General features: G+C 52.5%; 2 protein-coding genes across 5 annotated transcripts; one reads left to right on the top strand and one right to left on the bottom strand.

Annotated features, from left to right (window-relative positions):
* Positions 1–210: 210 nt before the first annotated feature.
* GUCA1A (guanylate cyclase activator 1A) lies at positions 211–7,113 on the top strand. 4 transcript variants are annotated; one of them, XM_045842540.1, is made up of 5 exons: positions 720–783; positions 4,890–5,194; positions 5,309–5,458; positions 5,871–5,964; positions 6,199–7,110. In XM_045842540.1, the coding sequence occupies exons 2-5, from the start codon at positions 4,979–4,981 to the stop codon at positions 6,360–6,362; spliced, it is 624 nt and encodes a 207-aa protein (XP_045698496.1). In that variant the 5' UTR covers positions 720–783; positions 4,890–4,978; the 3' UTR covers positions 6,363–7,110. The 4 variants fall into 4 exon arrangements, with proteins under 4 accessions (XP_045698497.1, XP_045698496.1, XP_045698494.1 ...); XM_045842538.1 differs by having other exon boundaries at positions 728–783; positions 4,927–5,188; positions 6,199–7,113; XM_045842537.1 differs by having other exon boundaries at positions 728–783; positions 4,927–5,194.
* Positions 7,114–8,250: 1,137 nt separating this feature from the next.
* Positions 8,251–18,913, bottom strand: GUCA1B (guanylate cyclase activator 1B). The gene is made up of 4 exons (XM_045842584.1): positions 18,500–18,913; positions 11,639–11,788; positions 10,151–10,271; positions 8,251–9,537 (listed from the first exon to the last, which is right to left on the bottom strand). The coding sequence occupies exons 1-4, from the start codon at positions 18,704–18,706 to the stop codon at positions 9,410–9,412; spliced, it is 606 nt and encodes a 201-aa protein (XP_045698540.1). The 5' UTR covers positions 18,707–18,913; the 3' UTR covers positions 8,251–9,409.
* Between the last annotated feature and the right edge of the window lie 3,750 nt (positions 18,914–22,663).

Raw genomic sequence — 22,663 nt, forward strand, 5'->3', positions numbered from 1 at the left:
CAGCCTGACAGCTGTACGCAGCGGGCCTGACAAGAGCCCACAGCTGGCCCAGCTCTGTTTCATATGTACCTCCCTTCTGTGTCTGAGGGAGGAGCCCCCTCAAAACAGGACAAGAAGGGAGTGGCACTCACAGGATCAGGACAGCTGCTGGCCGGCCACCCACTTTGTCCTGGTGAGAAGGGATAAGGAGACAGCAAACTGGGTGAGACAATCCTCTCACCATCAGCTCAAGGCTGTAATCCTGGGCCTCTGCTCCGCTAAGGCTTGTCCTATTTTCATTCCTCTTCTCCAGGAGCAGTTCCCATTGGCTGTAAGGACCTCCCGGGCACTTGTGCCCTGCTTCTCCGGCAGCCTCTGCGTTTGGGTGTAGGCTCGCTCACCCTGTACCTTGGCCCTCCTGCTCATCTCCTCCCGACAGTTCCCTGCACTTGCTTGCTCCGGTCCTTCCTTGCTCAGATCTGGAGAACTCAGGCCTGTGAGCCAGGAGGGCCCAGTTCTAAAAAGCCAAGCCACCCTCGTGCAGGGAGCAGCGGGGCACAGGACTTGTCCATCTTGGGCGTCAGCCTCCCGCAGGCCTGGACGATGGGCAACGTGATGGAAGGCAAGTCGGTGGAAGAGCTGAGCAGCACCGAGTGCCACCAGTGGTACAAGAAGTTCATGACCGAGTGCCCCTCCGGCCAGCTCACTCTCTATGAGTTCCGTCAGTTCTTTGGCCTCAAGAACCTGAGCCCGGCGACCAGCCAGTATGTGGAGCAGATGTTTGAGACCTTTGACTTCAACAAAGTGAGCAGGGGCCGGGGGTGCAGGGTGCTGGAGGGACACCAGGGGATCCCAGCCAGCAGAGCGGGGAGCCAGTATGAGAGCAGCAGGGGCCTCTGGAGGAGCGGTTTCATTTATACAGTCCGTGGTTTACCTGGGAGGCGGAAGGTCCATGTTAGGGGTTCAGCCGTGCTCACATTCACTGAGCACCTACTGTGAGTCAGGCACTGAGGTCGGAATGACCCAGACATCCCTGCCCTGGCTCTGCAGGGGAGACAGAGAGGTGCACAGGCAGTGTGCTCGCAGGCTGGACCGAATGGCTCTCTGCCACTCCCGCACGCGAGTTCTAAATAATTCAGAACAGGTGTGCACACTTACAAGATTGTCACTGAGCACCTACTAAGTGGTTGTTGCTGTATGTGGTGCTTTTGCACAGGCTCACAGGGGTGCAGAAGGAGGGGTGGAGAGTAGAGAGCAGGGTGAGGAGGCTCCTGCCCTGGCTGGTCTGGGATGGGCAGGCCCATGTCACTTGGGTCACCCGTGATGCTCTGTGGACACTAGACCTGGGGACAGGCAGGGTTGCCTGGCCTCTGGGGAATCCCAGGTATTTCAACTCTAAAACACCCAACGGCCTCAGTTCACCTTTTCTCAAGTAGGTCAAAGGTCTTCACAGGGGTCAAAGTGTGTGTCCCCAAGTAATCACCTGGGCGCACTGGGTGAAGACTTCCAGATAAGCTAGAGGGAATGCTGGAAAAGGAGTTAGACATGTCGACTTTGGGCCCCTGATTTTCATCAGCTGGGTGACCTTGACCCTGAGCTCTCTCCCTCAGCCTCAGCTTATTCACACGTATCCGTTGGGAACATTAGTTAGGGGGTTTGATGATTTTCAGTAGCAAGTCCTCCGTTTGTCTGGAGCAATTCAGTCAGGATGTAGTGGTGGGAGAGCCCAGGCCCACAAACCCGTCTCCCCGCCGTGGCTGGTCCCGGCCCGGCTGGCGCTCACGGAGAAGGCGAGATGTGTCCGCACATCACCACGTGCCCACCGCAGCCAGGAGGGGCTGCCCAGAACTTCCCCAGCCCCCTCGCTGCCCAGAGGGCCAAACACCACTGTAGGCAGGCCTTCTGGGGAAAGCTGGGGCTCAGAGGCTATTTAAAACTCGCTAATATTTGGAGTTAAGGAGCCAAAGCAGATTATGGGCTTTGAGTCCCAGCCTCAAGGGCAGCATGGCTGTGCCCGAGGGCTTTCCTGAAGGGGCACAAGGAAGCCGAGCACCAGAGCCCAGGGCTCGGAGACCAGGAGGGATGGCGTCGGGATGCCGGACCTCCCAGTCCTCCAGAAGCAGCAGTACTTCCTGAACAGGAGGGGACAGAGCCTCAATACCTAAAACCCTTATGCACCAAAATAGCTCAGCTTCTCACCTACTAAGGTAACCCTTTGGATCAAGACATGTTTCCAAAGGACCCTCTAAAATCACACGCATGACACATGGAGGGGCAACCCACCAACCATGTATTTACCTAATCCAAGTCATTCATATGCCAACGCTTCAATTTTTGTCACATGCAAGCACCACCTGTACTGTCCCAAACCTGTCTTCCTCGATTACGCCACGCACACCCCTGGCTTAAGGGCTTTGGTGTTTCTGGGACCCTCTTCCTCCAGAATTCTCTGTGGCTCACACCTTCCCCAGCTACAAGTCTCTGCTCAAATGTCTGCTTCCCTGGTTTAACAGCTGCCCTGATCTCCTGGTTTAAACCCTATTTAACTGGGATTAGCCCTCACCCCTGCATTTCCTAGTCCCGCCCCCCACGGCTTCCCAGAGCGCGTCTCATCTTCTAATGCACACACGACTGTGTATCGGCTCTCTCCCCTGCTGCAGTGAGAGCTCCGCGGGGACTGGCCTCTTACCTGCCCTGTTCATTGCTGTGTCCGCACCACCCAAAGCAGTGCCTGCAACACAATAGGTGCTTAATAGAAATTTGTTATACGAGTGAATGAATAGACAAGAAATCATGAGTTTATGGGCTAGTTTTGTATTTCATAACAACAGTAATTTAAACACACATTCATTTAAATGAAGAGCCTCTTTGTAACGTCTAAAGTGCCTCCTGCACCAGTGGCTAAGTCACCCTTGGGGCACCAGTGCCTCCACCCGCCCCCAGGAGTGTGGAGCAGTTTAGCAGACCGGCTAGGAAATTTGATACAGAGGGAGTTAAACCTGGGGGGTGCCAACAATGGCCCGTGGGCCTATTTTTATAAGTGAACACACCACACCCATGTGTTTACATTTTGTCAAAACTGAAATATTTGCCTTCTGACCCTTTACCAAAAATGTCTGCCAGCCCCTGAGTTAGAAGAGGAGAGGACTGAACCCCAGGGTGCTGTGCTGGGCGGGTAGAGTTAGGGGTACAGCGGTGTGAGTGGGAGTGTGACCCGGGGCACAAGCATGTGCTTTGATTATCTCAAAGTTTTGCGCCGCTGGCTGTGCCTAGCGGTCACACAGGTGCCCCTGAATCAGCGCACACGCTCCAGGCCTGCATCCAGGCGCCGTGCAGGGCTCGGGAGACCCAGTTGCCAGGCGAGGATTTTCATTCGCTGGCTGTGGCTAACCTCTCTCAGCTCCAGCCTCCTCAGCTGAGAAAGGGGACAAAGATACCTCCCTCCTGGGAGTGGTCATGAGATTAAATGAGTAAAATGAATGAAACAATACAGGAAGCACTAAAAAGAAGTTGGTATTGTTGTAGTAATTTTACTGAATCTAATCCATCCCACAATCTTGAAAAGCATGTATTGTCGTTCCCATCTTAGATCTGAGGAAACTGTCTCTTAAAGAGCCTCTGTGCCTTGTCCAAGATTACCCCTCTCCCAAGACAAGGTTTGGGTCTTTCTGGAACAAAAGTCTGTATTTTCCGTGGTCCCTGTTAAGCCATTTTTAAAAAGTATAAAGGTAATACAGCACATTGTGAAATTTCCAACAACACAGAAAGATGGGAAATGAAAAGCAAAAGTATCCTCACCCTGAGCCACCCCCTGGAGGAGCCTCTGTAGCTGTTTGCAGGCTTCTTGGAGTCGGGCTGTGCAGGGGCCTCGCCCGTTCCCACGGCAGCCAGGGAGCGGGGCTGGGCGGACTGAATGAGCTGAGGCCTGTGTGAAAGCCCTTGGGCCTGGGACGCAAACAATGTTCACTATGATCAGATACTCCCTGCGGGGCTCACAGAGGTTAAGGCCTCACCTTAGGCTGAAGGCCAGCACCGAGCCAGGAGGTCTCAGAGGCCACCCTGCCCAGTGTCGGCTACGCCCCCAATAACAGTGCTCTAACTTCTGCTTGCACACGTTCGATGACAGGGAGCTCATTACTGAATGAGGCTGGCCCTTCCCCCATGGGCAGCTCTGCCTGTTAAAGAGTTCATCACACTGACCCCGAATCTGCCTCGCAGGAACTTCCCGGTCCCAGAGTCGTGGTCGTGAGTAAGTGCAGGAATACGGGCTGGACTCCAAGTTCATGTGCGCTGGTCCAGTGCTCCTTTCCTTACAGGGCCCAGCCTGACTGTAAGGCACAGGCTGCCGTCTCCCAGCCTCACTTGGTCTGAGGGGAGGTGGGCAGAGACCCTCTTAGTAGGACTGGCAGGGCCGGGCACATGGTCAGCTGGTGAACATTCGGGGAACCCTGGATAAATGTCCTGCAGGAATGTCTTGTGCCACTCTCCCTCACGGCCAAGCCCTCCAAGACTCAGTGAGGGTATCACCTCCTCAGAAGCCACCCTGAGCCCCTCGCCTGCCTTCTCCCCAGTAGAGTGGGTGCTCCTATCTTGCCATTCCATAATGGCCCGTCCGGTTGTGTTGCTGCTGAATACACATCATGCCAGCAGAGTGATCTCTTTATAGTAACAGTGAGATCTTAGCTAACATTTATTGAGAGCTTACTATACGCCAGGCAGTACTGAGTGCTTTACATGCATGAACTCATGTGATCCCACGACAATCCCATAGGGGTAAGTACATCATAATTATCATAGATGAAAAAAATCAAGGACCAGAGACACATTGCATCCTCTGTCCCAGATCCCACAGCTCTGAGAGGGCAAAGTCAGGATTCAAACCTGTGTCCTCTACACTGCATTCCCTTCAGGACGCGGTTCCCATCTCACTGAGTTCTGATTCCTCAGTCTGTCAGAGCACGCAGTGAGCACCAGGAAAGTTAGAAGAATAAAGGAAAGAATGAGAAAGGTTCTCCTTGCCTGCACACCGACCTCCTGCTGTCACCCGAGTGCGGAAACTCACCCAACCCACACTCCCACACCCCGGAATCCCTTTCTCTTCTCCCACCTACAAGCAACTGGAAGTTTGAGAAGCACAGAGCAGCAACCCGTGACAGCTGCAGCCCAAACGTCTGTGAAGAGCTGGCAGCAGCCATCCACAGCCCGCGGGGTGGGGGTTAGTTCCTCGATCTGATCGATCTGATCGATCTGATCGCAGCCCCTGGGGCAGGCAGGGTGGGCTGCGCGGGGGAAGGGGTGCGGAGTGGGCTCAAGGCGGCTCCCCGTCCAGGACGGCTACATCGACTTCATGGAGTACGTGGCGGCGCTCAGCCTGGTCCTCAAGGGGAAGGTGGAACAGAAGCTGCGCTGGTACTTCAAGCTCTACGACGTGGACGGCAACGGCTGCATTGACCGCGACGAGCTGCTCACCATCATCCGGGTAACTCCAGGTGCAGAGGCGGGGCCTGGGGCGGGGCCGCGGCTGGAGGACCGGGAGCTGGGCGGGGAGTGGGGCGGGGGCGGGGCTGCGTCCTCAGCGGGGAGCCGTACTCTCAGAAGGGGGCAGGATGGAATTGAGGCTCCTGGTGGCAGCTCTGGCCCTCACCAGCTGTGTGACCCGAGCCACTTTCCTTCCCCTCTCTGGGCCTTGGTTTCCTCGTGTGCGCCAAGAGACCGTGTAAGCTCTTAAGTCCCTGCTCTGTTGCTACTGCCCACTCTGCTGCTTGGCACCCTCCGCCTCCACTCACGCTGTTTGTTGTTGGGAGCCGGGGGCGCTCGCACCGCCCGCCCCTCCCCCACCACTGGGACTGAGTTCGGTTGGGGGGGCTCCTCTCACCTCTTCTTCCCTCCAGGCCATCCGAGCCATTAACCCCTGCAGCGACTCCACCATGAGTGCAGAGGAGTTCACCGATACCGTGTTCTCCAAGATCGATGTCAACGGGGATGGTGAGGAGAAGGGGGTGGGGTCGCCCAGGGTGTAGGGTCCCAGCCCCACACCTGGAGTTTAGAGATTCCTGGACCAGACTTTGGTCTCGGGCTCCTTACCTGTCCCCCTCACAGCCACCTCCCCCAGCATCCGCCTTGTCCCTGTCACAAAACTCCAGCTCTGGGCCCGCCGACACAGTGCTGCCAAGGAGACACGGACACCCTCCTCCCGGTGACTCCCTTTCTCTCCACCAGGGGAGCTGTCCCTGGAGGAGTTCATGGAGGGCGTCCAGAAGGACCAGATGCTCCTGGACACGCTGACACGAAGCCTGGACCTTACCAGCATTGTGCGCAGGCTGCAGAACAGCGAGCAAGACCAGGAGGGGGCTGGTGGGGGGGTGGCTGAGGCAGCCGGCTGAGCCACCCACCGCCAGGAAGCTTCCGTGTTGGGGAGGGGGTGTGCGGTGCTGCTGACTTTTATACTAGATAGAGTCTACTGCGCTCAGAGGCCCAGGCCGCCTCTCCAGGCTGCGAGGTGGTGACATGGGAGCAGTGCTGAGAGTCCAGGGGTGGGGACAGTGAAGGGGGCTTCTGAACCTCAGTGTGACTCAGCTGGCAGTGACTGCTTCCTGCCAGCAGCGGCTCCTCAACACCCCTGCACCCTCAGGCTCCTCTTTGCCCCTCGGGAAGCTCCCCCAGCTCTTCCCAGCTTTCCAGTCCCACCCTCTTCCAGACGTGGAAGCTCTGAGGCAGAGCTGAGCTTTCCCGGGACTCCGATGGAATCTGGCAAGTCTCCGTCCTGGTGCCACACGGAGCCCGGGACCCTGGAGCCTACCTGTGTGGTTTGCACTGATTCCTCCCTCTCATTCATTCAACAAGTATTTATTGAGCACCTACTACGAACTAATGCTAGATGTTAGATGTGCAGATGGAAAGGACCCTTCTCATTGTCAAAGAACCCCCAGGCTACGCATCGTTATAATAAAGCATGCTAGGGAAGCTGTGAATGGATTCCTGTAGGAGCACGGGGAACCAAGAGTGAAGGTGACTCAGGGGCAGCCTCGCAGAGGCGACCCCGGACTCGGACCTCGAAAGGGGAGTTGGAGGTTGCGTGTGGAGAAGACGGTGTGTGCGGGAGGTTGGAGGGGCACTCTGGGTGATGTGTGGGTATCGTGTGGGGGCTGTGGGACGTGGGGAGGAGTTTTCTTAGGTGTAAATTGGGGGTATCTCTTAGGATTCACAGGTTACCAATAGGGGTCATCATACCCATTTTTAGGGAGCACATCCAAGAGCCCCAGTCATAGGAGAAAAAAACTCCAACAAATTCCTTCAAGAAGTTACAGTGCTGCGAAGGAGAAGAGGACGGAGTGTTTAGATGATCGCACAGATGGAATCGCGACTAATGACACGCACTCACTCACTCTGGGGAGGCGTGCTTGCGTCGGACACTGGCCAAAAAGGGCCACAGACAGCCCTTGTTTTTCTGGAGGAATCCGTGCTCATTCATAAGTGACTGCACCACACCTCACACTTCCCCTGCTGGCTACCCAGTGGCCTATGGTGCCTGCCTCATGGTTCCCTACGGGTCTGTGAGTCACTGAAGGTGACCTGACCCTCCCTGGTCTCACCTAAGTCTCTCTTGCTGCAGTGACACCTGACATCATTTGGGAAGTGGGGCAATCTGTTACAGGTGGGCCTCGCCCTCATTCTTTGCACACCCCAACTTTAGAAATACCTGTCAAAGAACCTGGGGAGAGACAGGCTGAAGCAGCTGTGCCCGATTTTTCAAGCTGCTCTTTCTTCTGGGCTTTGAGTCTTTGGTATGGAGAGTGCGGGGAGTCAGTAAAAATCCAGGGGTGGGGGAGGGAGAAAAAGGGGGTGAGTCCTCTGATTGCAGAGAGCCCCCGGGGAGTGAGAGCAGTGTTTGGTTGACACCCATCCCGTCCGTCACTTGGACCAGCCGCCCGCGAAGCCAGCTGGGCCGAGCACAGGCACGGAGGGCTGGTGAAGGTCACTGCCGAGCAGCCTGGGAACATGGAGCTGACACGTCTGCTCCTTCTCTGGTGGCTGCCCCTCGGGAAATCCTGAAGGTCAGAGTCAGGGGGTATCTGGAGGGAAGGGTGACGTTTTCCCAGCATCACTCACACACCAACTTCATGATTTGGGGCTTATCTATGTCCTGCCTCAACTGTTGTTTTTTTAATCAACCACTTTTACCTAAAATTTATTTCTAAAGGAACCTTTGTATGAATATCATATGAAATGATGAAATCATTTTGTATGAAATGATTTGTATGAAATCACAGACTCAACAGATTTGTTTTATTTTTCATCCATCAACATGAAAACATGTCTGTTCGAAGTGAAGCAAGCACTTTCCCGGGTCCCAGGGGTAACACCAGCCCAGGGCCCTGAGTTCTCAGGGGAGCCTCTGGCTCCAGTGGTGGGAGGGTCTGAGGGGCTCAGCCCTTCTTCAACCAAGCAGCTCCTCTTTAATCCAATTTCTATACTGGGGGTGCACACAGAGTTTGTGTAACAAAAATAATTCCACAGCTGAAAAAATAATCATCTGGAAACTGCTGGTCCAGCCCAGGCCAGCTCACTAACAGTGGTCAGCAAGAGAAGTGGCCGTCTCGGGTCTCGTAGCTATTGGAGGCAGAGCCTGGCCTAGAACCTGGGTCCTCAGGCCCCCAATTCTCCCTTGAGACAGCGGGACAGTTTCTCTATTCACTAAGGAGACACATTTGGCCTGCGGCTGGGACTGTGGAAGGGCCATGCTCAGAGAGGCAAGGGTGGGGATGAGGGCTGGGCGTGGAGCGGAGGGTGGGGGAGCAGGGGCAGTGCAGAGCTGAAGCGGCCCCTTTGAGGACCGCTGACCCCTCCAAGGGCAGGAGACCCCAGCCTGACCTGCTGCAGTTTTCCCTGTTGACACCTCAGGTGGGGACAACTTGGCGGGGAGGAGGCAAGCACCCTCCCATGAGCACTCCTCAGGACCCTGGGGGTCCCCTCCACCCTGCCAGCTGCTGCCTTTCTTCCAGCTCCACACTTTCCAGCCCCTGCCTTCCACCAGTCTGTTTCCCACAGGAGGGGGTGTTCTCATTGTTCATTTGGTCTATGCAACCCCACCTCTCAGTTTGCCCCTGCTTCCAGCTAAGAGCCATGCAGGAATTTGTGGGGGCCCCGCAACTACCCAGCCCAGGCAGAGGTGCCACCGGGGCAGCTCAAGGGAGTGAGTAGGCCATTCCCTTCACCACCCCAGTAAACCCTCTCAATGGACTGTGCCCTGCTGGTGGCTTCAGACCAATGGCCCCTCCCTCCCCCCAGCCCCTTTCCCTCCCCAGGCTGCTGGGAAGAGTGGGCATAAGGGGGCTGAACCAGTGGCCCTCCCACTACTCCGGAGACCTGTGAGCCTGGAGTCTTGGAGGGGCCTGTGGACTCCCACAGGATCCCCCGGGGCCCAGGACACTCAGAACATGGCACTTCTCCGCCTCTGCTGGGAGATCCAGCCACTGGGATTCACGTCCATCTGCAGCATCTTCATCACCCACTTGTCACGACGGGCACCTTCGATGAACTCGCTCAGAGACAGCTGGCCTGGGCAGGGTGGGAGAGAGGGTCTTGTGGAGGAATGGAGGCGTGGGGCTGGGGCGAGAGGGGAGGCCTTCCCTCCCGCGGTGCACCTGCAGCTCCTGCACGAAGGAACCTGCAGACTCGGGGCCTGAGCCTGGGGCCCAGTGATTCTCAGGGAGTCTCCTGGAACCTGCAAGGGCTTCTTCAAGGGACTTCCTTTGCAAATGAATTGAAGTTTTACTTTCGCCCATAGTGCCCTCAAAATCTTCTTGAGGGCTCTGCTACGTGTGCTCCCTACCTGCTCCCTCCCTGTGCAGCCTTGGGGCTTTAATCACCCGACTCAGCCCTCTCAGACATTATTGTCCCCATTTCCAGAAGAGGACACCAAGGCAGGGCGAGAGGTTGGTGCCTCATCCTGTCTGCCTGACTCCAAAGCTCCCGCTGCTCGCTCGCCTGGCCTCCACCAGCAACTCCAGTAGGAGCTCTGATCACTCTTACAAATGTGATGCACTGGTGACACCCTTTGTTATTTCTCAGATGAAGACACTGGTTGTTGAGAGGTGGAGGGCTCTCCCAAGGTCACACGGCCAGGAAGAGGGGCTGCTGTGGAGTGGGCCACCGTCTCTGCCCTGGTTACCGTCTCTGTTTTCATCCACCAGAAGGAAGATCCTGTCCACGACCTCCTCGGGCGTGAGCAGCTGGCCCTGCTGCCCGGCCTCCATCTCCACCCTGCAGGCTTTCTTCAGCTTGTAAATCGCCTGTGGAGGAAACCCCGGGGGCATTGAGGGGACCTGCAAACTCTGCCCCCCAACCCATGCTCCTCAGCACCATTTCCCCCAGTGCTGCCCGCCCCCCGGCTGTGCACCTGAGGACCACGGGACCCAAACTGAGGTGTCCCAGGGTCCCACTGGCCTGGTTGCAGCTGAGGAGCTCCTGACCTCTCCTGCCGCCCCACCCTGCCACCACCCAAAGTGAAACCCCAAACTGCTGATGAGGGTTGTGTATGGCACTGGGATGGTCTCAGTGCTCCTTTACGGAGGAAAATGGGGATTCCGAGAGGAAAAGAGAATGTAGTATATTTACGGATGTGCGTGTCTATGTGCATGATACAGGATGATGGGAGACACAGGACAATGGGTGTTTAAACTGGAGGGGAAAGAACAGGCTTCTCCTTTGCACCATTTCTTTCCCAGTGAGGCAACCCTGTGCAGTGAGGTAGAGGAGAGACAGACCAACAAGGGGATTACCCTTGGTTCTTGGGCTGGGTGCCCTCTGAGGGCAGATGTGTCTGGCCAACCCCCAGGGCCTCACCGCCCTGCATGGCGCCTGGCACAAAGCAGCCCCGACAGTGCCTGGGAGCCGAGGGGGTCACAGCCGGCCACAGCACCCCCCCGGGGGATGCACGCGAGCACACACAGAACCTCTGAGAGGCGATTTCCTTACCTGTAAAGTGGGCTGGCGGGTCCACCAGCACCTCTGGGGAGCAACGGGCTGATACCGTCCCTACCTCAGAGTCTGCGTTAGTGGGCGGTGTTTTCCTTGCTGGCCACCCCCTCCCCGTGGTGGTTAATCACTGTATTAGCCTTTCAAGAACCAGCTTCGGGTTTTGTTGACTTTCCTTTTGTATATTTTTTCTATGTCACTAATTTCTGCTCTTTACAGTATTTTCCCTTTCTCCTACTTTCTTTGGTTTTAATTTACTCTTTTTTTTTCTAATTTCTTGAGGTGACTTCTTAGCTCATTGATTTTCAAACTCTCATTTTCTAACACATACATTTTTAAGGCTACATGTTTCTAAAGCGCAGCTTTAGCCACATTCCACAAGTTTTGTTAGGTTATTTTTGCATCATTATTCAGTTCAAAATACTGTGTGTGTCTGTGATTTCGTCTTTGATGATTCATGGAATATTTGGAAGTGTATTGCCTAATTTCCCAACACATGGGGATTTTTCAGTTTTTTGTAATTGATTTCTAGCCTAATTCCACTGTGGTCAGAGAGCACACCTGAATGATTTCAATGCCTCTTCCTGAACTCCAGCCCCTGGGCACCCACCTCAGTGGGCCACCCTCAGAGCCCAGGGGTGCGCCCGAGTCCAGGTACCTGGCCTCACGGACAGACACTGACCTCTACAATGTCCAGCAGCTCCAGGCGGTCGATGCAGCCATTGCGGTCCCTGTCATAGATCTTGAAGGTCCACTTCAGCTTGTGCTCCAGGGTGCCCCTCAACACCAGGTTCAGGGCTGCCACGTACTCCAGGAAGTCGATGGTGTTGTCCTGTATTGGGAGTGGGAGCGGTGAGGGCCTCCTGGTCCCCACTCCGCCCCTGCAGAACGGGCGTGCACTCTGTTCTGCGCCATCCACGCCCACAAACTCAGGGCCCTGCCTCTTCCCTGCAATCTGTGTGGCTTCTGCACCTTTGCTCATGCTGTTCTCCACTCTGGCATCCTTTCCCAGTCTCTATGATCACCCAATTCTACCAATTCTTCAAGGCTCAGCTCAGTAGTCCCCTCCTCCAGGAAGCCTTCCTTCTCAGACCATGAAGCCACAGCGACCTCTCCCTCTTCTACCATTCACAGCACCTACTACCTGTTCTGAACCATTTGGGTCTCACTCTGGCATTGTCACCTAACTGTTCTGAGAGTGTGTCTCATTCGCTAGCTACACCATCTGCTCTGGAGAAAAAAGAGGGGTTATATTGCCTTTGTTTCTCTTCCATGCCTAGCACAGCACAGCTTCTGCCCTGTGGGTCTCATAAATATTTATGAACCAATGAATAAATAATCAACTTAACCTGAATTTGAGACCACAGTAGTTTTGAAAGGAGATTAGGAAGCTGTGCTCACATTGAAAGTTTCTTTTGCCCTTTCCTTCCCTCGGAGCCCAAGGGAAGGTGGGCAGGCCATGCAGCCCTGCTCCCCTCCAGGCCCAGCTGGACATCACCTGAAGGACAGGCCTGCTCCCCCACCCCCACCCAGGAAGGGGCTGGGGGACAGAGCTCAGATGCTAACTGGCCAGAGGAGGGAGCAGGGTGCATAGGCCACTTCTGAGGTGCCTCTAACCAAGAAACTGAACTTTCTTTCCTTCAGCAGAAGTGGGGCAGCAGCACTTACTCCAGAAGCAGTAAACAAGGAGTATGAGAGAACACGCTTTGACTCCAGAGGAGTCTGATGTGAGAGGCTGGGGCCGCGGCTGCAGCTGCAGCGGGCAGTCGGGCCAGGGTCTCGGGCCGAGCTCCACAGGATGAAGCTCACACCTACGTCCTCACCTGTTTCAGGGCGGGGGCCTCAGCTCTCCAAATCAACGACCTGACTCATCAGCTCCCCAGGAGTGCCTGTTATTCCAGAGACTTTGTAATCAGAAATGACATCGCTGGCCCACAGAACACCTCTGTCTCACTGGGTCAGGCCACTCGGAGCCCCAGCCCCAGAGAAGGGGTGCCAGGGTGAGCAAGATGCGGGCAACAGGGGAACACGGCAGAAATGGGGGAGAGAGCAAAAACGCTGAAGGAGGAGAACCAAGGAGAAAACAAAATGAGCCCACCGCAGCACTTGAACTGCTTTATTCTGTGTCTTTTATATAATTCCTCTGTTCTTCCACGCCCACCGTGCATTTACGTAATTGAGATGAGGCTATAGCTATAGTTTCATTTCCTGGATTTTTACTTTAAAGTGCCCCATGTCTTCAAAATTATTTAAAATCATACCTTTTATTTTTATTTTTTTTGAGGTGCACTGAGCAGTTCCTCTTTCTGCACATGGTTATAACATTTTCCATAACACATGGGCATCCTTGTGAATACATACTTCTCTTACATCTCTGGTGATTGGGGGATGGATTCTCAGCAGTGGCCGTTCCCTCCACCCCCCTGCCCACTAGTCTTCGGTGCACTGTTGGTGCAGGTGTGTTGTTTACGGCATTTTATCACATGTACAGACATGGGTAATTCTCAACACAAACTTTCTTGTTACCTCTTAATAGTCACAGCCTCCTCCCAGCCGAGCCCCCTGGCAACCACTCACCTGTTCCCCCAAACCACACTGGTGTCACTTTGAGAATGGTATGGAATTAGAATCATATAATATGTAACCCTTCCGGATTGGCGCTTTTTTTTTTTTTTTTTTAATGCAGCACACTGCCCTGGAGATCATCTATGTTGCTTCAGGCCACGGCGGTTCCTTCCTTTTTTACTGCTGAGTAGGATTCCCCTGTGCACGTGGTCCCTGGTCTGTTCTCTACCCATTGAAGGTTATTTGACTTGTTTCCAATTTTCCCCAGCTTTATAGAAATACAATTGCAAAATAGCCTGGTAAAGAACATAGTGTAACTGTAAGGTACACGATGGAATGACTGGTTGTTCTTTAGAAGGCTATTTTGCCTTATTAGTAATTGTGCTTTATTAAGCTTACTAAAAACTGACCTTATGTTTCTTTTGTAATGAGTTGAATAGGAAAATGTATGCAAATGTCTGGTAGGGACCATTTGTTTTACATACCTCGTCTCCCTCCGGTCTGTTACCCTCATTTGATGGGTGAGGAACCTGAGACTCAGAAATCAAATAAGTTGCTAAGGCAGAGCCTTTCATGATACATGTCTTCTCAGCTCATCCAGTGGGGAGAAGCTTCTTACTGCGTTCCAGCTCTAGTACTGCCCGAAAAAAATGAGCCTGGTGTCTAGCACCAGGGAGAAAAAAACGAAAAACTGAAACTACCAGTAAATCCCTGCTCTCCAGATTTCTGGATCCTCCCACATTCTTTCTCTAGAACCTTCTCACAATATCATCTCTCCACGTGACAGGCTTTCCACAACAACCCTGTGGGGTTGAGAACAAGTCACTCCATGGTGTGCTTGTGGCACACGGATTGTTGAGCTAAAGGCAACTTTTAATTGCTGAGCGGTATCTACTGGGCTCAAAAGAAACTACTGCTGCTCCCTTAACTACCTAGAACTTGAATAGGGGCCTTGTCCACAATAGATTATCAGAGACAGCCTCTGTTTAGCTATATATATCGCAGGACATAGTTTGATTTCCTAAACATCACTCTTCTTACCACCCTGCAATGACCCTCTGAAGGCACCTTAGCTGATCCCCAGGTCAGAACGTCTTACATCCCCACATTTCCTGTCTGTCTCCGAACCTCTCGAACCTCTCGTGCATGTGGGGTCTCTGACTTTCTCATATACGGGGTTCCCATACACATGTATGTGTTAAATTTGCTTATTTTCTTTTGCTACTCTGTCTCATATCTATTTGATTAGACCAGCTGAAAGAAAAACTTGAGGGCAGAGGAAATTCCTTCCCACAACCCCTTGCTCCACAAGAGGCATGTTCCCGAGTAGCCATTTCCAGACAAACGATCCCCCCAGGAGGTCACTGCAAACCCCAGGACCGCTTCTGGGAGGCTTCCAGTTGGGACCAATCTCATCTGCTGAGCACCGGCCCTCGTCAGCCTTCATTACCCACGGAAGCCCAAGATGATGGAGACACCGCTGTCCAGTCAAGAGGTAGGAGCAGAAGTGACAGGCGTGTGATCTGCTCTGGGATTATCTGCTCATCTCTCCCTGAACTGGCTGCACTTGTGCAACAGCCCTGACCTCAGTGCATGTTACGTAAGGATCCCAAATGACGTTTGAGCTTCATTCCTTTTCTTCCATTCCGGTGTGTCACAGGGCAACAGGCAAACAAGACAAGAGTGTCACAGGGGAGGAGCCCAGAGAGGGGTGCCCCTCCCTCCTCGTCTCCACCAAACTCCTCTTTCTGTCACCCAGAGTTTGACATATGAGCTAGATCTATGAGCTCCTTTGATTTTATTTGCACCAGAAATCAGACCAATCACCCAGAAGTAAGACTTGCTGATATAAAGATTGTGCCAAGGTGGAAAGTGGAGTGGGGTGTGGCCTCGGAGACTAAGCAGGAAAGTAAAGAAAGACGGCCAGGCCCTGACAGAGGAACTTCACACACCTGCCAGGAAAGCCTTTCCTTGCAGTGGAATGCAGCTGAGGAATTGAGACGGGGTGGTGGAGTTAGAAATCAACACTGGAATGCAAACATAGTAAATGAAATTTTGATGAGCAACAGGATACTTTGTCTCAAAGTACCCCCGTAAGATGCTTATTGATGACAAAGGAAAAACAGCACCTTGCAGTGGAGAAACTCAGCAGACACTGAGTAGCCAAGTGATGAAGTTAACAACCTCAGTAATGGGGCAGATCAACGTCACATGCCCCCTGACGTCATGCACTGAGAAGGACGAATGTTACTTCTGTGGCATTTCTGCCAGAACTATAAAACCTGAGTCTAATCATGAGGCAATACTGCACAAACCCAGATCATTGGCCTGCAATCTTCAAAAATATCAGGGTCAAATAAGACAAAGGAAAGCTAAGATTAGAGGTTCCAAATTAGCCCTGGCTAGGTAGCTCAGCTGATTAGAGTATTGTTCCAATGTGCCAAGGTTATGGTTTCAATCCCCAGTCAGGGCACATACAAGAATGAATGAATACCTAAATAAGTAGAGTGACAAATTGATGTTTCTCTCTTTCTTCCTTTTTTCTTTTCTCTTCTTCTTTCTTAAAAAAATTAATAAAAATATTTTTTAAAGATTTTATTTATTTTATTTTTAGAGAGGGAAGTGAGGGAGAAAGAGAGAGAAACATCAATGTGTGGTTGCTGGGGGCCGTGGCCTGCAACCCAGGCATGTACCCTGACTGGGAATCAAACCTGCGATGCTTTGGTTCGCAGCCCGCGCTCAATCCACTGAGCTATGCCAGCCAGGGCAATAAAAATATTTTTAGAAAAAGTTTCCAAATTAAAAGGTAAGAAGACAGGACAAGTAAATGCAATGAGTGATTGGACACCCCCCCCCAAAAAAAAGCATTAATGTGTCAATGTTAGACTTCCTGAGTTTGACAATTGCATTAGATTATTTAAAAGAATGGCCTTGTTCTTAGGAGAAACACACTGAAATACTCAGAGATGAAAGGGCATGATGTTTCCGACTTTCTCTTAAAAATACATAGCAAATGAGGCAAAATGTAAACAACTGGCTAAAGTATAGATAGGAATTACTTGTACTATTCTTGCAACTTGTGTAAATTTGAAATCCTATTAAATAAAAGTTATAAAGAGATAAAAAACAACTTATGAATATTTATACTAACTTGTAAGGTGAAATGGGGCATAAGGGGCCCAGCTATATTATGCTCAGGGCTAAATAATCTCTTTTGGTTCTTTAAAAAAACTTTATTTATTAATTTATAGAGACAGGGAGAGAGAGAAACACTGGTTTGTGTTCTACCCATTCATATATTCATTCTACGTGCCCTGACCAGGGATCGAACCTGCGGCCTTGGTCACTGGGACAATGGTCCACCACATGAGCTACCTAGCCAGGGCTCTTTTGGTTCTTGAATTGTTACATTGAATTTTTAGATAAGTATGCATAAGAGTGATATATTTATGATAGTAAGTTTTGTGATACATGACCTGCATTTAAAAAAATCATTTTCTCTCTTTTAAAGAACAAACTGCCTCCTAGGCAGGGAGCCTGAACCCTGGAGTATATGATCTTGGGCAAATGAGTCCACCTCCTTTTGCCGCAGCCCTCTCATCATTTACTCTGAAGTAACAAGCCCTGCCTGCTCCCTCCCGGGACTGCTGCTGACTCAGAAACTGAAGTGAGGAGGAGCTCTGGGAAGTCTGCTCATTCTGTGCCCCGAGGCGGAGTTTATAGGGTTCATCTTCACGGAGGCTTCTGTTGCTCTGAAGATGCTGGCCCTGCCCTCCCATGCCCCGGCAGGTGCTGAGACGTACTGTCCAGTATCCATGATCGTGTCAGACCTGAACAGCCAACTTTGTGATTCAGCCTAGAAAGTGAAGTTCTCTACGCACAGAGAAGAGGGGCACTGGGACTTTCTTAAGATAACTTTCTAGGTGCCCCCCTCCCCCAGCAATTGTGAAAGCTGAAATAAGTATTTGAGGCAACCTGAATGGTTTAAAGGATTGCAGAAGTGCTGGACTGGATGACCTTAAATAATGAAGGACTTTCAATTTTTTTTTAAATCTTTACCCAAGGACATTTTTTCATTACTTTTAGAGAGAGAGGAAGGGAGAGAGAAAGAGAGACATCAATGTGAGAAAGAGAAACATCTATTGATTGCCTGCTTGTATATGCTCCGACCAGGATCGAACCCACAGCCTGGGTGTGTGCCCTGACTGGGAATCAAACCCATGACCTTTGGCCTAAGGGACGATGCTCCAACCTACTAAACCACACTGGCCAGGGCAGGAGTTTCCATTTTTAAATTCTGTTTCTGGTTGGTGTATATTTACACATCCTATCTTCCTAGCGGCTGGTGTCCATGGGAGGCTTAAAGAAACCCCGTGGTTGAATGAGGTCATGAATCTCCCGTGACTTGAAGAGTTAAAGGGACTTTTACAATAATCCATCCACTCTCCCAGTCCGTGAAGGATCCTTCTCCAGTATTCCCGGTGGGGAAGGCCTGAGCGGTCTCGTTCGAAGGACCCCAGTGAGGGGGAGCTCACGGTCTAGGCCGAGATGGCTCATCCCATTTGGTCAGCTTTTTTGCTCCTTGTCTTTAGAGAGACAGGAGCTCTGGAGCGGGGTAAAAAACCACGTCCCCGGGCTGCAAAGCCTTGGCCAAAAACACAGAGAGGACTGGGCTGTGTGCCCTTCTGCCCAACCTACCTACAGCGCCCAGGAAGTGAAGCGAGGGAAGGTCAGGTGGAAGTGGAGAGGTGGGGAGGACGGAAGAGACGAAGGGAAGGGACAGATCATGGGGGAGAGAGAGGAGTTTTGGAGGGAGAGACAGAAAGAAGAGGTGAGAGGGCAGTGGGGAGAACAGAAGAGCAGGAGCACTGGGAACTGGGAGCCCCCCACCCTACCCCGGGGATGCTCCCTCGGCTCAAGGGTGAGAAACATGCCAAGTGGCCCCAGGCCGCCAGCCCTCCCCTCCAGGGTGCCTTACCCCGTTCTTGTCGAAGGCTCGAAACATGCCTTCTACATACTGAGTGGCCTCCTCATCGCCCGTGACCTTGAAGAAGCGCTTGAACTCATGCAGGAAGAGTGTGCCGCTGGGGCACTCCACCACGAACTTCTTGTACCACTCCTGGAGCTCCGCCACATCCATCTCGCCCGCCGCCTCCACCTCCTCCCAGCTGAACTGCTGCCCCATCCCGGCCCCCAGGGACGCCGGAGAGCAAGGGTCTGTGTCTCCTCCTGGGCCTCTGCTGGCTGATTCCTTAGGCTAGTGTGCTCTTCCTCCCTTTCCTTTGCTCAGCTGGCCTCTGCATCATCTCTTGGGCAACAGAACATGATGGGCAGTGTAGGACGCAGGCAACAAGGTGGGCAGGACCAGGCCAGCTAAGCACCCTAAGGTCATTAGAAGATTCCCCTGGGAGGCCTGACCTCCAGCCTGCTAAGCTCCCCCAGCCTCACCCCTCCCCTTCATCTTGTCAACCACTCAACTAAGCCACCCAGATGATTCTGAAGAGTGAGAAGGGGAGGAAACCGAGGGGAGGGTGGAGTGGAGATGAGTTGGGAAGATAAGCCAAGACCCTCCCGTGTCGTAAATGCTTCCTGTGCCTTTAGCTGGACACCACACTGCTCTGGAGAGGACCCTCTTGGAGACACAGGAGACTCTGACGTCCACAGAGGGAGCGCGACCAACTCCTAGCCCTTAAAATAAAAGCTGCCGGGGATCTGGGCTCGGCTCCACTACACAGCCCAGTGAGAAGCCACAGAATCTCTGTGAAGGGCTCCAGGTGAGCAGCTCCGTCCCCAGGCCAACTCAGTCCCCAGCACAGTATCTTCAGCTCCACTATAACTCTCACCCTTAAGTCTTGGAAGTTTCCCACCTTCCAATTTAAAGTACAAATGCTTCCGTCCAACACCCTTCACCCAAGACCTGGAGGCTCTTCCTACTTTCTCTCCATGTGAGAGGATCTGGGAGCATAGCTTAAAATATCTCGAAGTCTCTTATTTTTATATTAAATGTTCATGCAAGTTTGTTTTTGAATCAATTATATATTTATGCTGTTTTAATGTGATACAAAAATGACACCGGGAAACCTGGAGCGCTGGTTTCTCTAGATTTCAGAGGCAGTCATTCTGGTAAGAGTCCGTCCCCGGGCAGCACTGCCTGTGTCGGTCGCATTGGGTGTTGGTGCGGAGGCCAACCCCCGCTCAGGGCTCTCTGCCCTGACCTCTCAGAGTTCTTGGAACTTCCTCCCCATTCCTGAAGTAGGAACCCCTTTCCTCTGCCATACTTTCAAGTGCTGGTGGACTTTTCTCCCACATCCCACAGCCCCCAGGGTCTGGAGAATAAGGCTAGTCTCCTCCTTCCTCTTAACTGTTGCCTCCACCTTTTCTCTTTCCTCCCTCAAAAACACCAGTCCCTTCAAAGCCATGTCTAAACCTACCCCTCCTTGTATTCATCCTTGTTGCCATTACTGACCAATGACTTCGTGTGTCTCAAGGCATCATCTTAGAGACACCCACACCCAGGTGGAGACCGGACCCATCAGCACTCTGGCCTCAAGGGCCCTTGATCTCCTCAGTTCCAAGAGCTTTCCCCCTCATCCCACCCAGGCCTCCCGTGGACACTGGGCCGGCAGCCGCAGCCTCTGGGAGCTTGTTAGAAATGCAAATTCTCAGAAATTTGGAAGGTTACAGGGAACCGGTCCTCGTGGCAATGGTGACTGTAGCTCAGCCCTGGTTTGGAAAACTGACAGGCGCGAGGTGGCACACAGGAGCCAGGCCCACAGATCAGCTTTCCCACGGGGAACCAGGCCTGCTTTGTATCTAGGCTGCTTTGAGGCTTGCTTTTGCTAAGACTCTCTCACCCTGAGGTAAGGCAGCAAATGTTTAATGCGTATCTTTGAAGTAACTTCCTCAAGTCTGTGCTAAACCGTTCCAAGGATGGAGTATAACCAGATCTATCACTTTTATCATTCCCTTGCATTTGCAACATTCTTTTCTTTGTTATCTGTAAGAAGTAATCACTTAAAGCAAACCTGAGCGTAATGAATGAGGACCTTCCTTGATGTAATGCTCCCAGAAAGCAATAAAAGCCTGTCCAGGCAGGGGCTGGGGCCCTCTCGCCCTCTCTCTCTCTCACTCAGAGTGGCCACACTGTCCCTTTTCTCCACAGGACTTCTGCGGTCTGTGTGGTTTTGTTCGTCGCATCCACAACACACAGACCCCGAGGGCCGGAGTCTGCATCAGAGAGAGGGTGGGCCCAGCAATGTGTGCTTTCACAGCCCTCTGGGCCCTTCCAATGCACACACAGTCCGAGAGCCTGCCCTGGGCCCCGCTGTCGGCGTCCCTGTACTCCCTCTGAAACATTCGAGCTCATCACCTCTCCTTCCAGCTACTTATGCTGACACCTGCACTCCAGTCAGTCACCAGCCTCCTGAGACTTGCAACCTGTGGATCTCCTGTTTTAAAGAAAAATGTGCCACCTCAATTGCATCTCCACTGTCCTTCCCCTTATCCATGGCCCAGCACTCTTGCCATTTCCTTGCCGTGACCCTGACTTTTGCACCCCTCTCTCCCTCTAACTACTCACTTGGAAAAACCTGACCCTGGCTGAAGCAACCACTATGTGCTAACACCTCACTTGCACCCAGGAGGCTGAACGCAGTTGGAGAAAATCATAAAATCACGCTGTTGGCACACATGTGACATAACTGCTTCCTCTCCCTGCTGACCTCGCTCTCCCTGCCCCGAGATGACTGCTCCACAGCCCTCCCCTCAAGGCCTTCCCCTCACCCCACACTCAGATGATGACCTTGTCACAGCTCCACTTCAGGGAAACAGATACACCACATGACCCCTCATCTCCCCCCCAGACACTTCTCTGCATCTGCGCCACGTGCTCTGCCTCTTCCTGGTCCAGGGAAAGCAGGCCCATTCCCCACTTCTCACCTGTCAGGTCCCCCCCTTGTTTTCCAGGGCTCAGCTCTCTGCCCACTCAGGCACTCGCTTTCCACAATGATTCCTTTCTCTTCCGCATCCTCAATGCTTCCTTCGCTAACAGATCATCCCCCTCTGAAGACACGTTTTAATATCGCCTTTATTAAAACAAAACAAAACAACAAAAATCCGGACTTGACCCCACATCCAGGGTCCAATTACCACGTGTGTGGGCCTACACTCTTTACCTTCATAGGTCATAAAATAAATATGGAAAAATAAGTATTACATAAATAAATATTTAAAATATTTTATCACTCATTGGTATAAAGATGAACAGAATCCAATCCAGTCCAAACTGGACTAGACTTCCTCTTCTGATTTTGAAAGACATTAAAATACTTAACACATTGTTTGCGGGTAGTTTTTATCATGCGCTCTACTACCAGTCAACGTAAAACGTATAAATACGTTTCCTGCATACAATGTGTTAAAAGAACTCAGAGATACTGTGGGCCTTAGGCACTCTGGCCCTGCAGCATCCCCCCCACTGCTGCCCTAATTTTGGTTTCTCTTACAACAAAGCCCTTTGTGGCAGGTGTAGTTTCCAAAAACGGCACAGCAATAGGTCTGGTCTCATGCATCCCTCCCATCAAGGTGGGAGTCTGTTCCTCCTTCTCTTCAACATGGATGGGACCTTGTGGCTGCCTCACTGAGGAGGATGGGCAGAAGTGACACCGTGTGACTTCCAGGGCTAGGTCGCCCAAGGGGATAGGTTTCTGCTGGCCCTCTCAGGACTTGCCCTGGGCACCCAGACGCCGCGTTGTGAGGAAGGCCAGGTGCACACACAGGTTCTGGATGACAGCCAGCCGCAACCATCAGACACGTGGGGGAGTGACTCCAGCCCCGGCCTTCCAGCCACCCCAGCTGATACCAAATGCAGCAGCCGATGTCCCTGCAGAGCCCTGACCAAACTGTAGATAAGTGTGCAAAGTAAATGTTGTCTCCACTTTAAGCCACAAAATCTCGGGTGTTTTTTAAGGTAGCAGTAAATAACTGAGCTCTCTCAAACCTATTTTTTGTCATCTTTCTTTCTCGTTCTCTCCTTAACCTACTCCAACTGGATGCTCACTCCATGAAAAAGGCTTGCACAGAGGTCACCTATGACCAACGTTTCTTACTCAACTGGCCAGCAGTCCTCACAGTTCACCAAGCG

Source organism: Phyllostomus hastatus, unplaced genomic scaffold (genome assembly GCF_019186645.2).
Source record: "Phyllostomus hastatus isolate PE091 unplaced genomic scaffold, TTU_PhHast_1.1 phas_contig_40, whole genome shotgun sequence".
Lineage (NCBI taxonomy): Eukaryota > Metazoa > Chordata > Mammalia > Chiroptera > Phyllostomidae > Phyllostomus > Phyllostomus hastatus.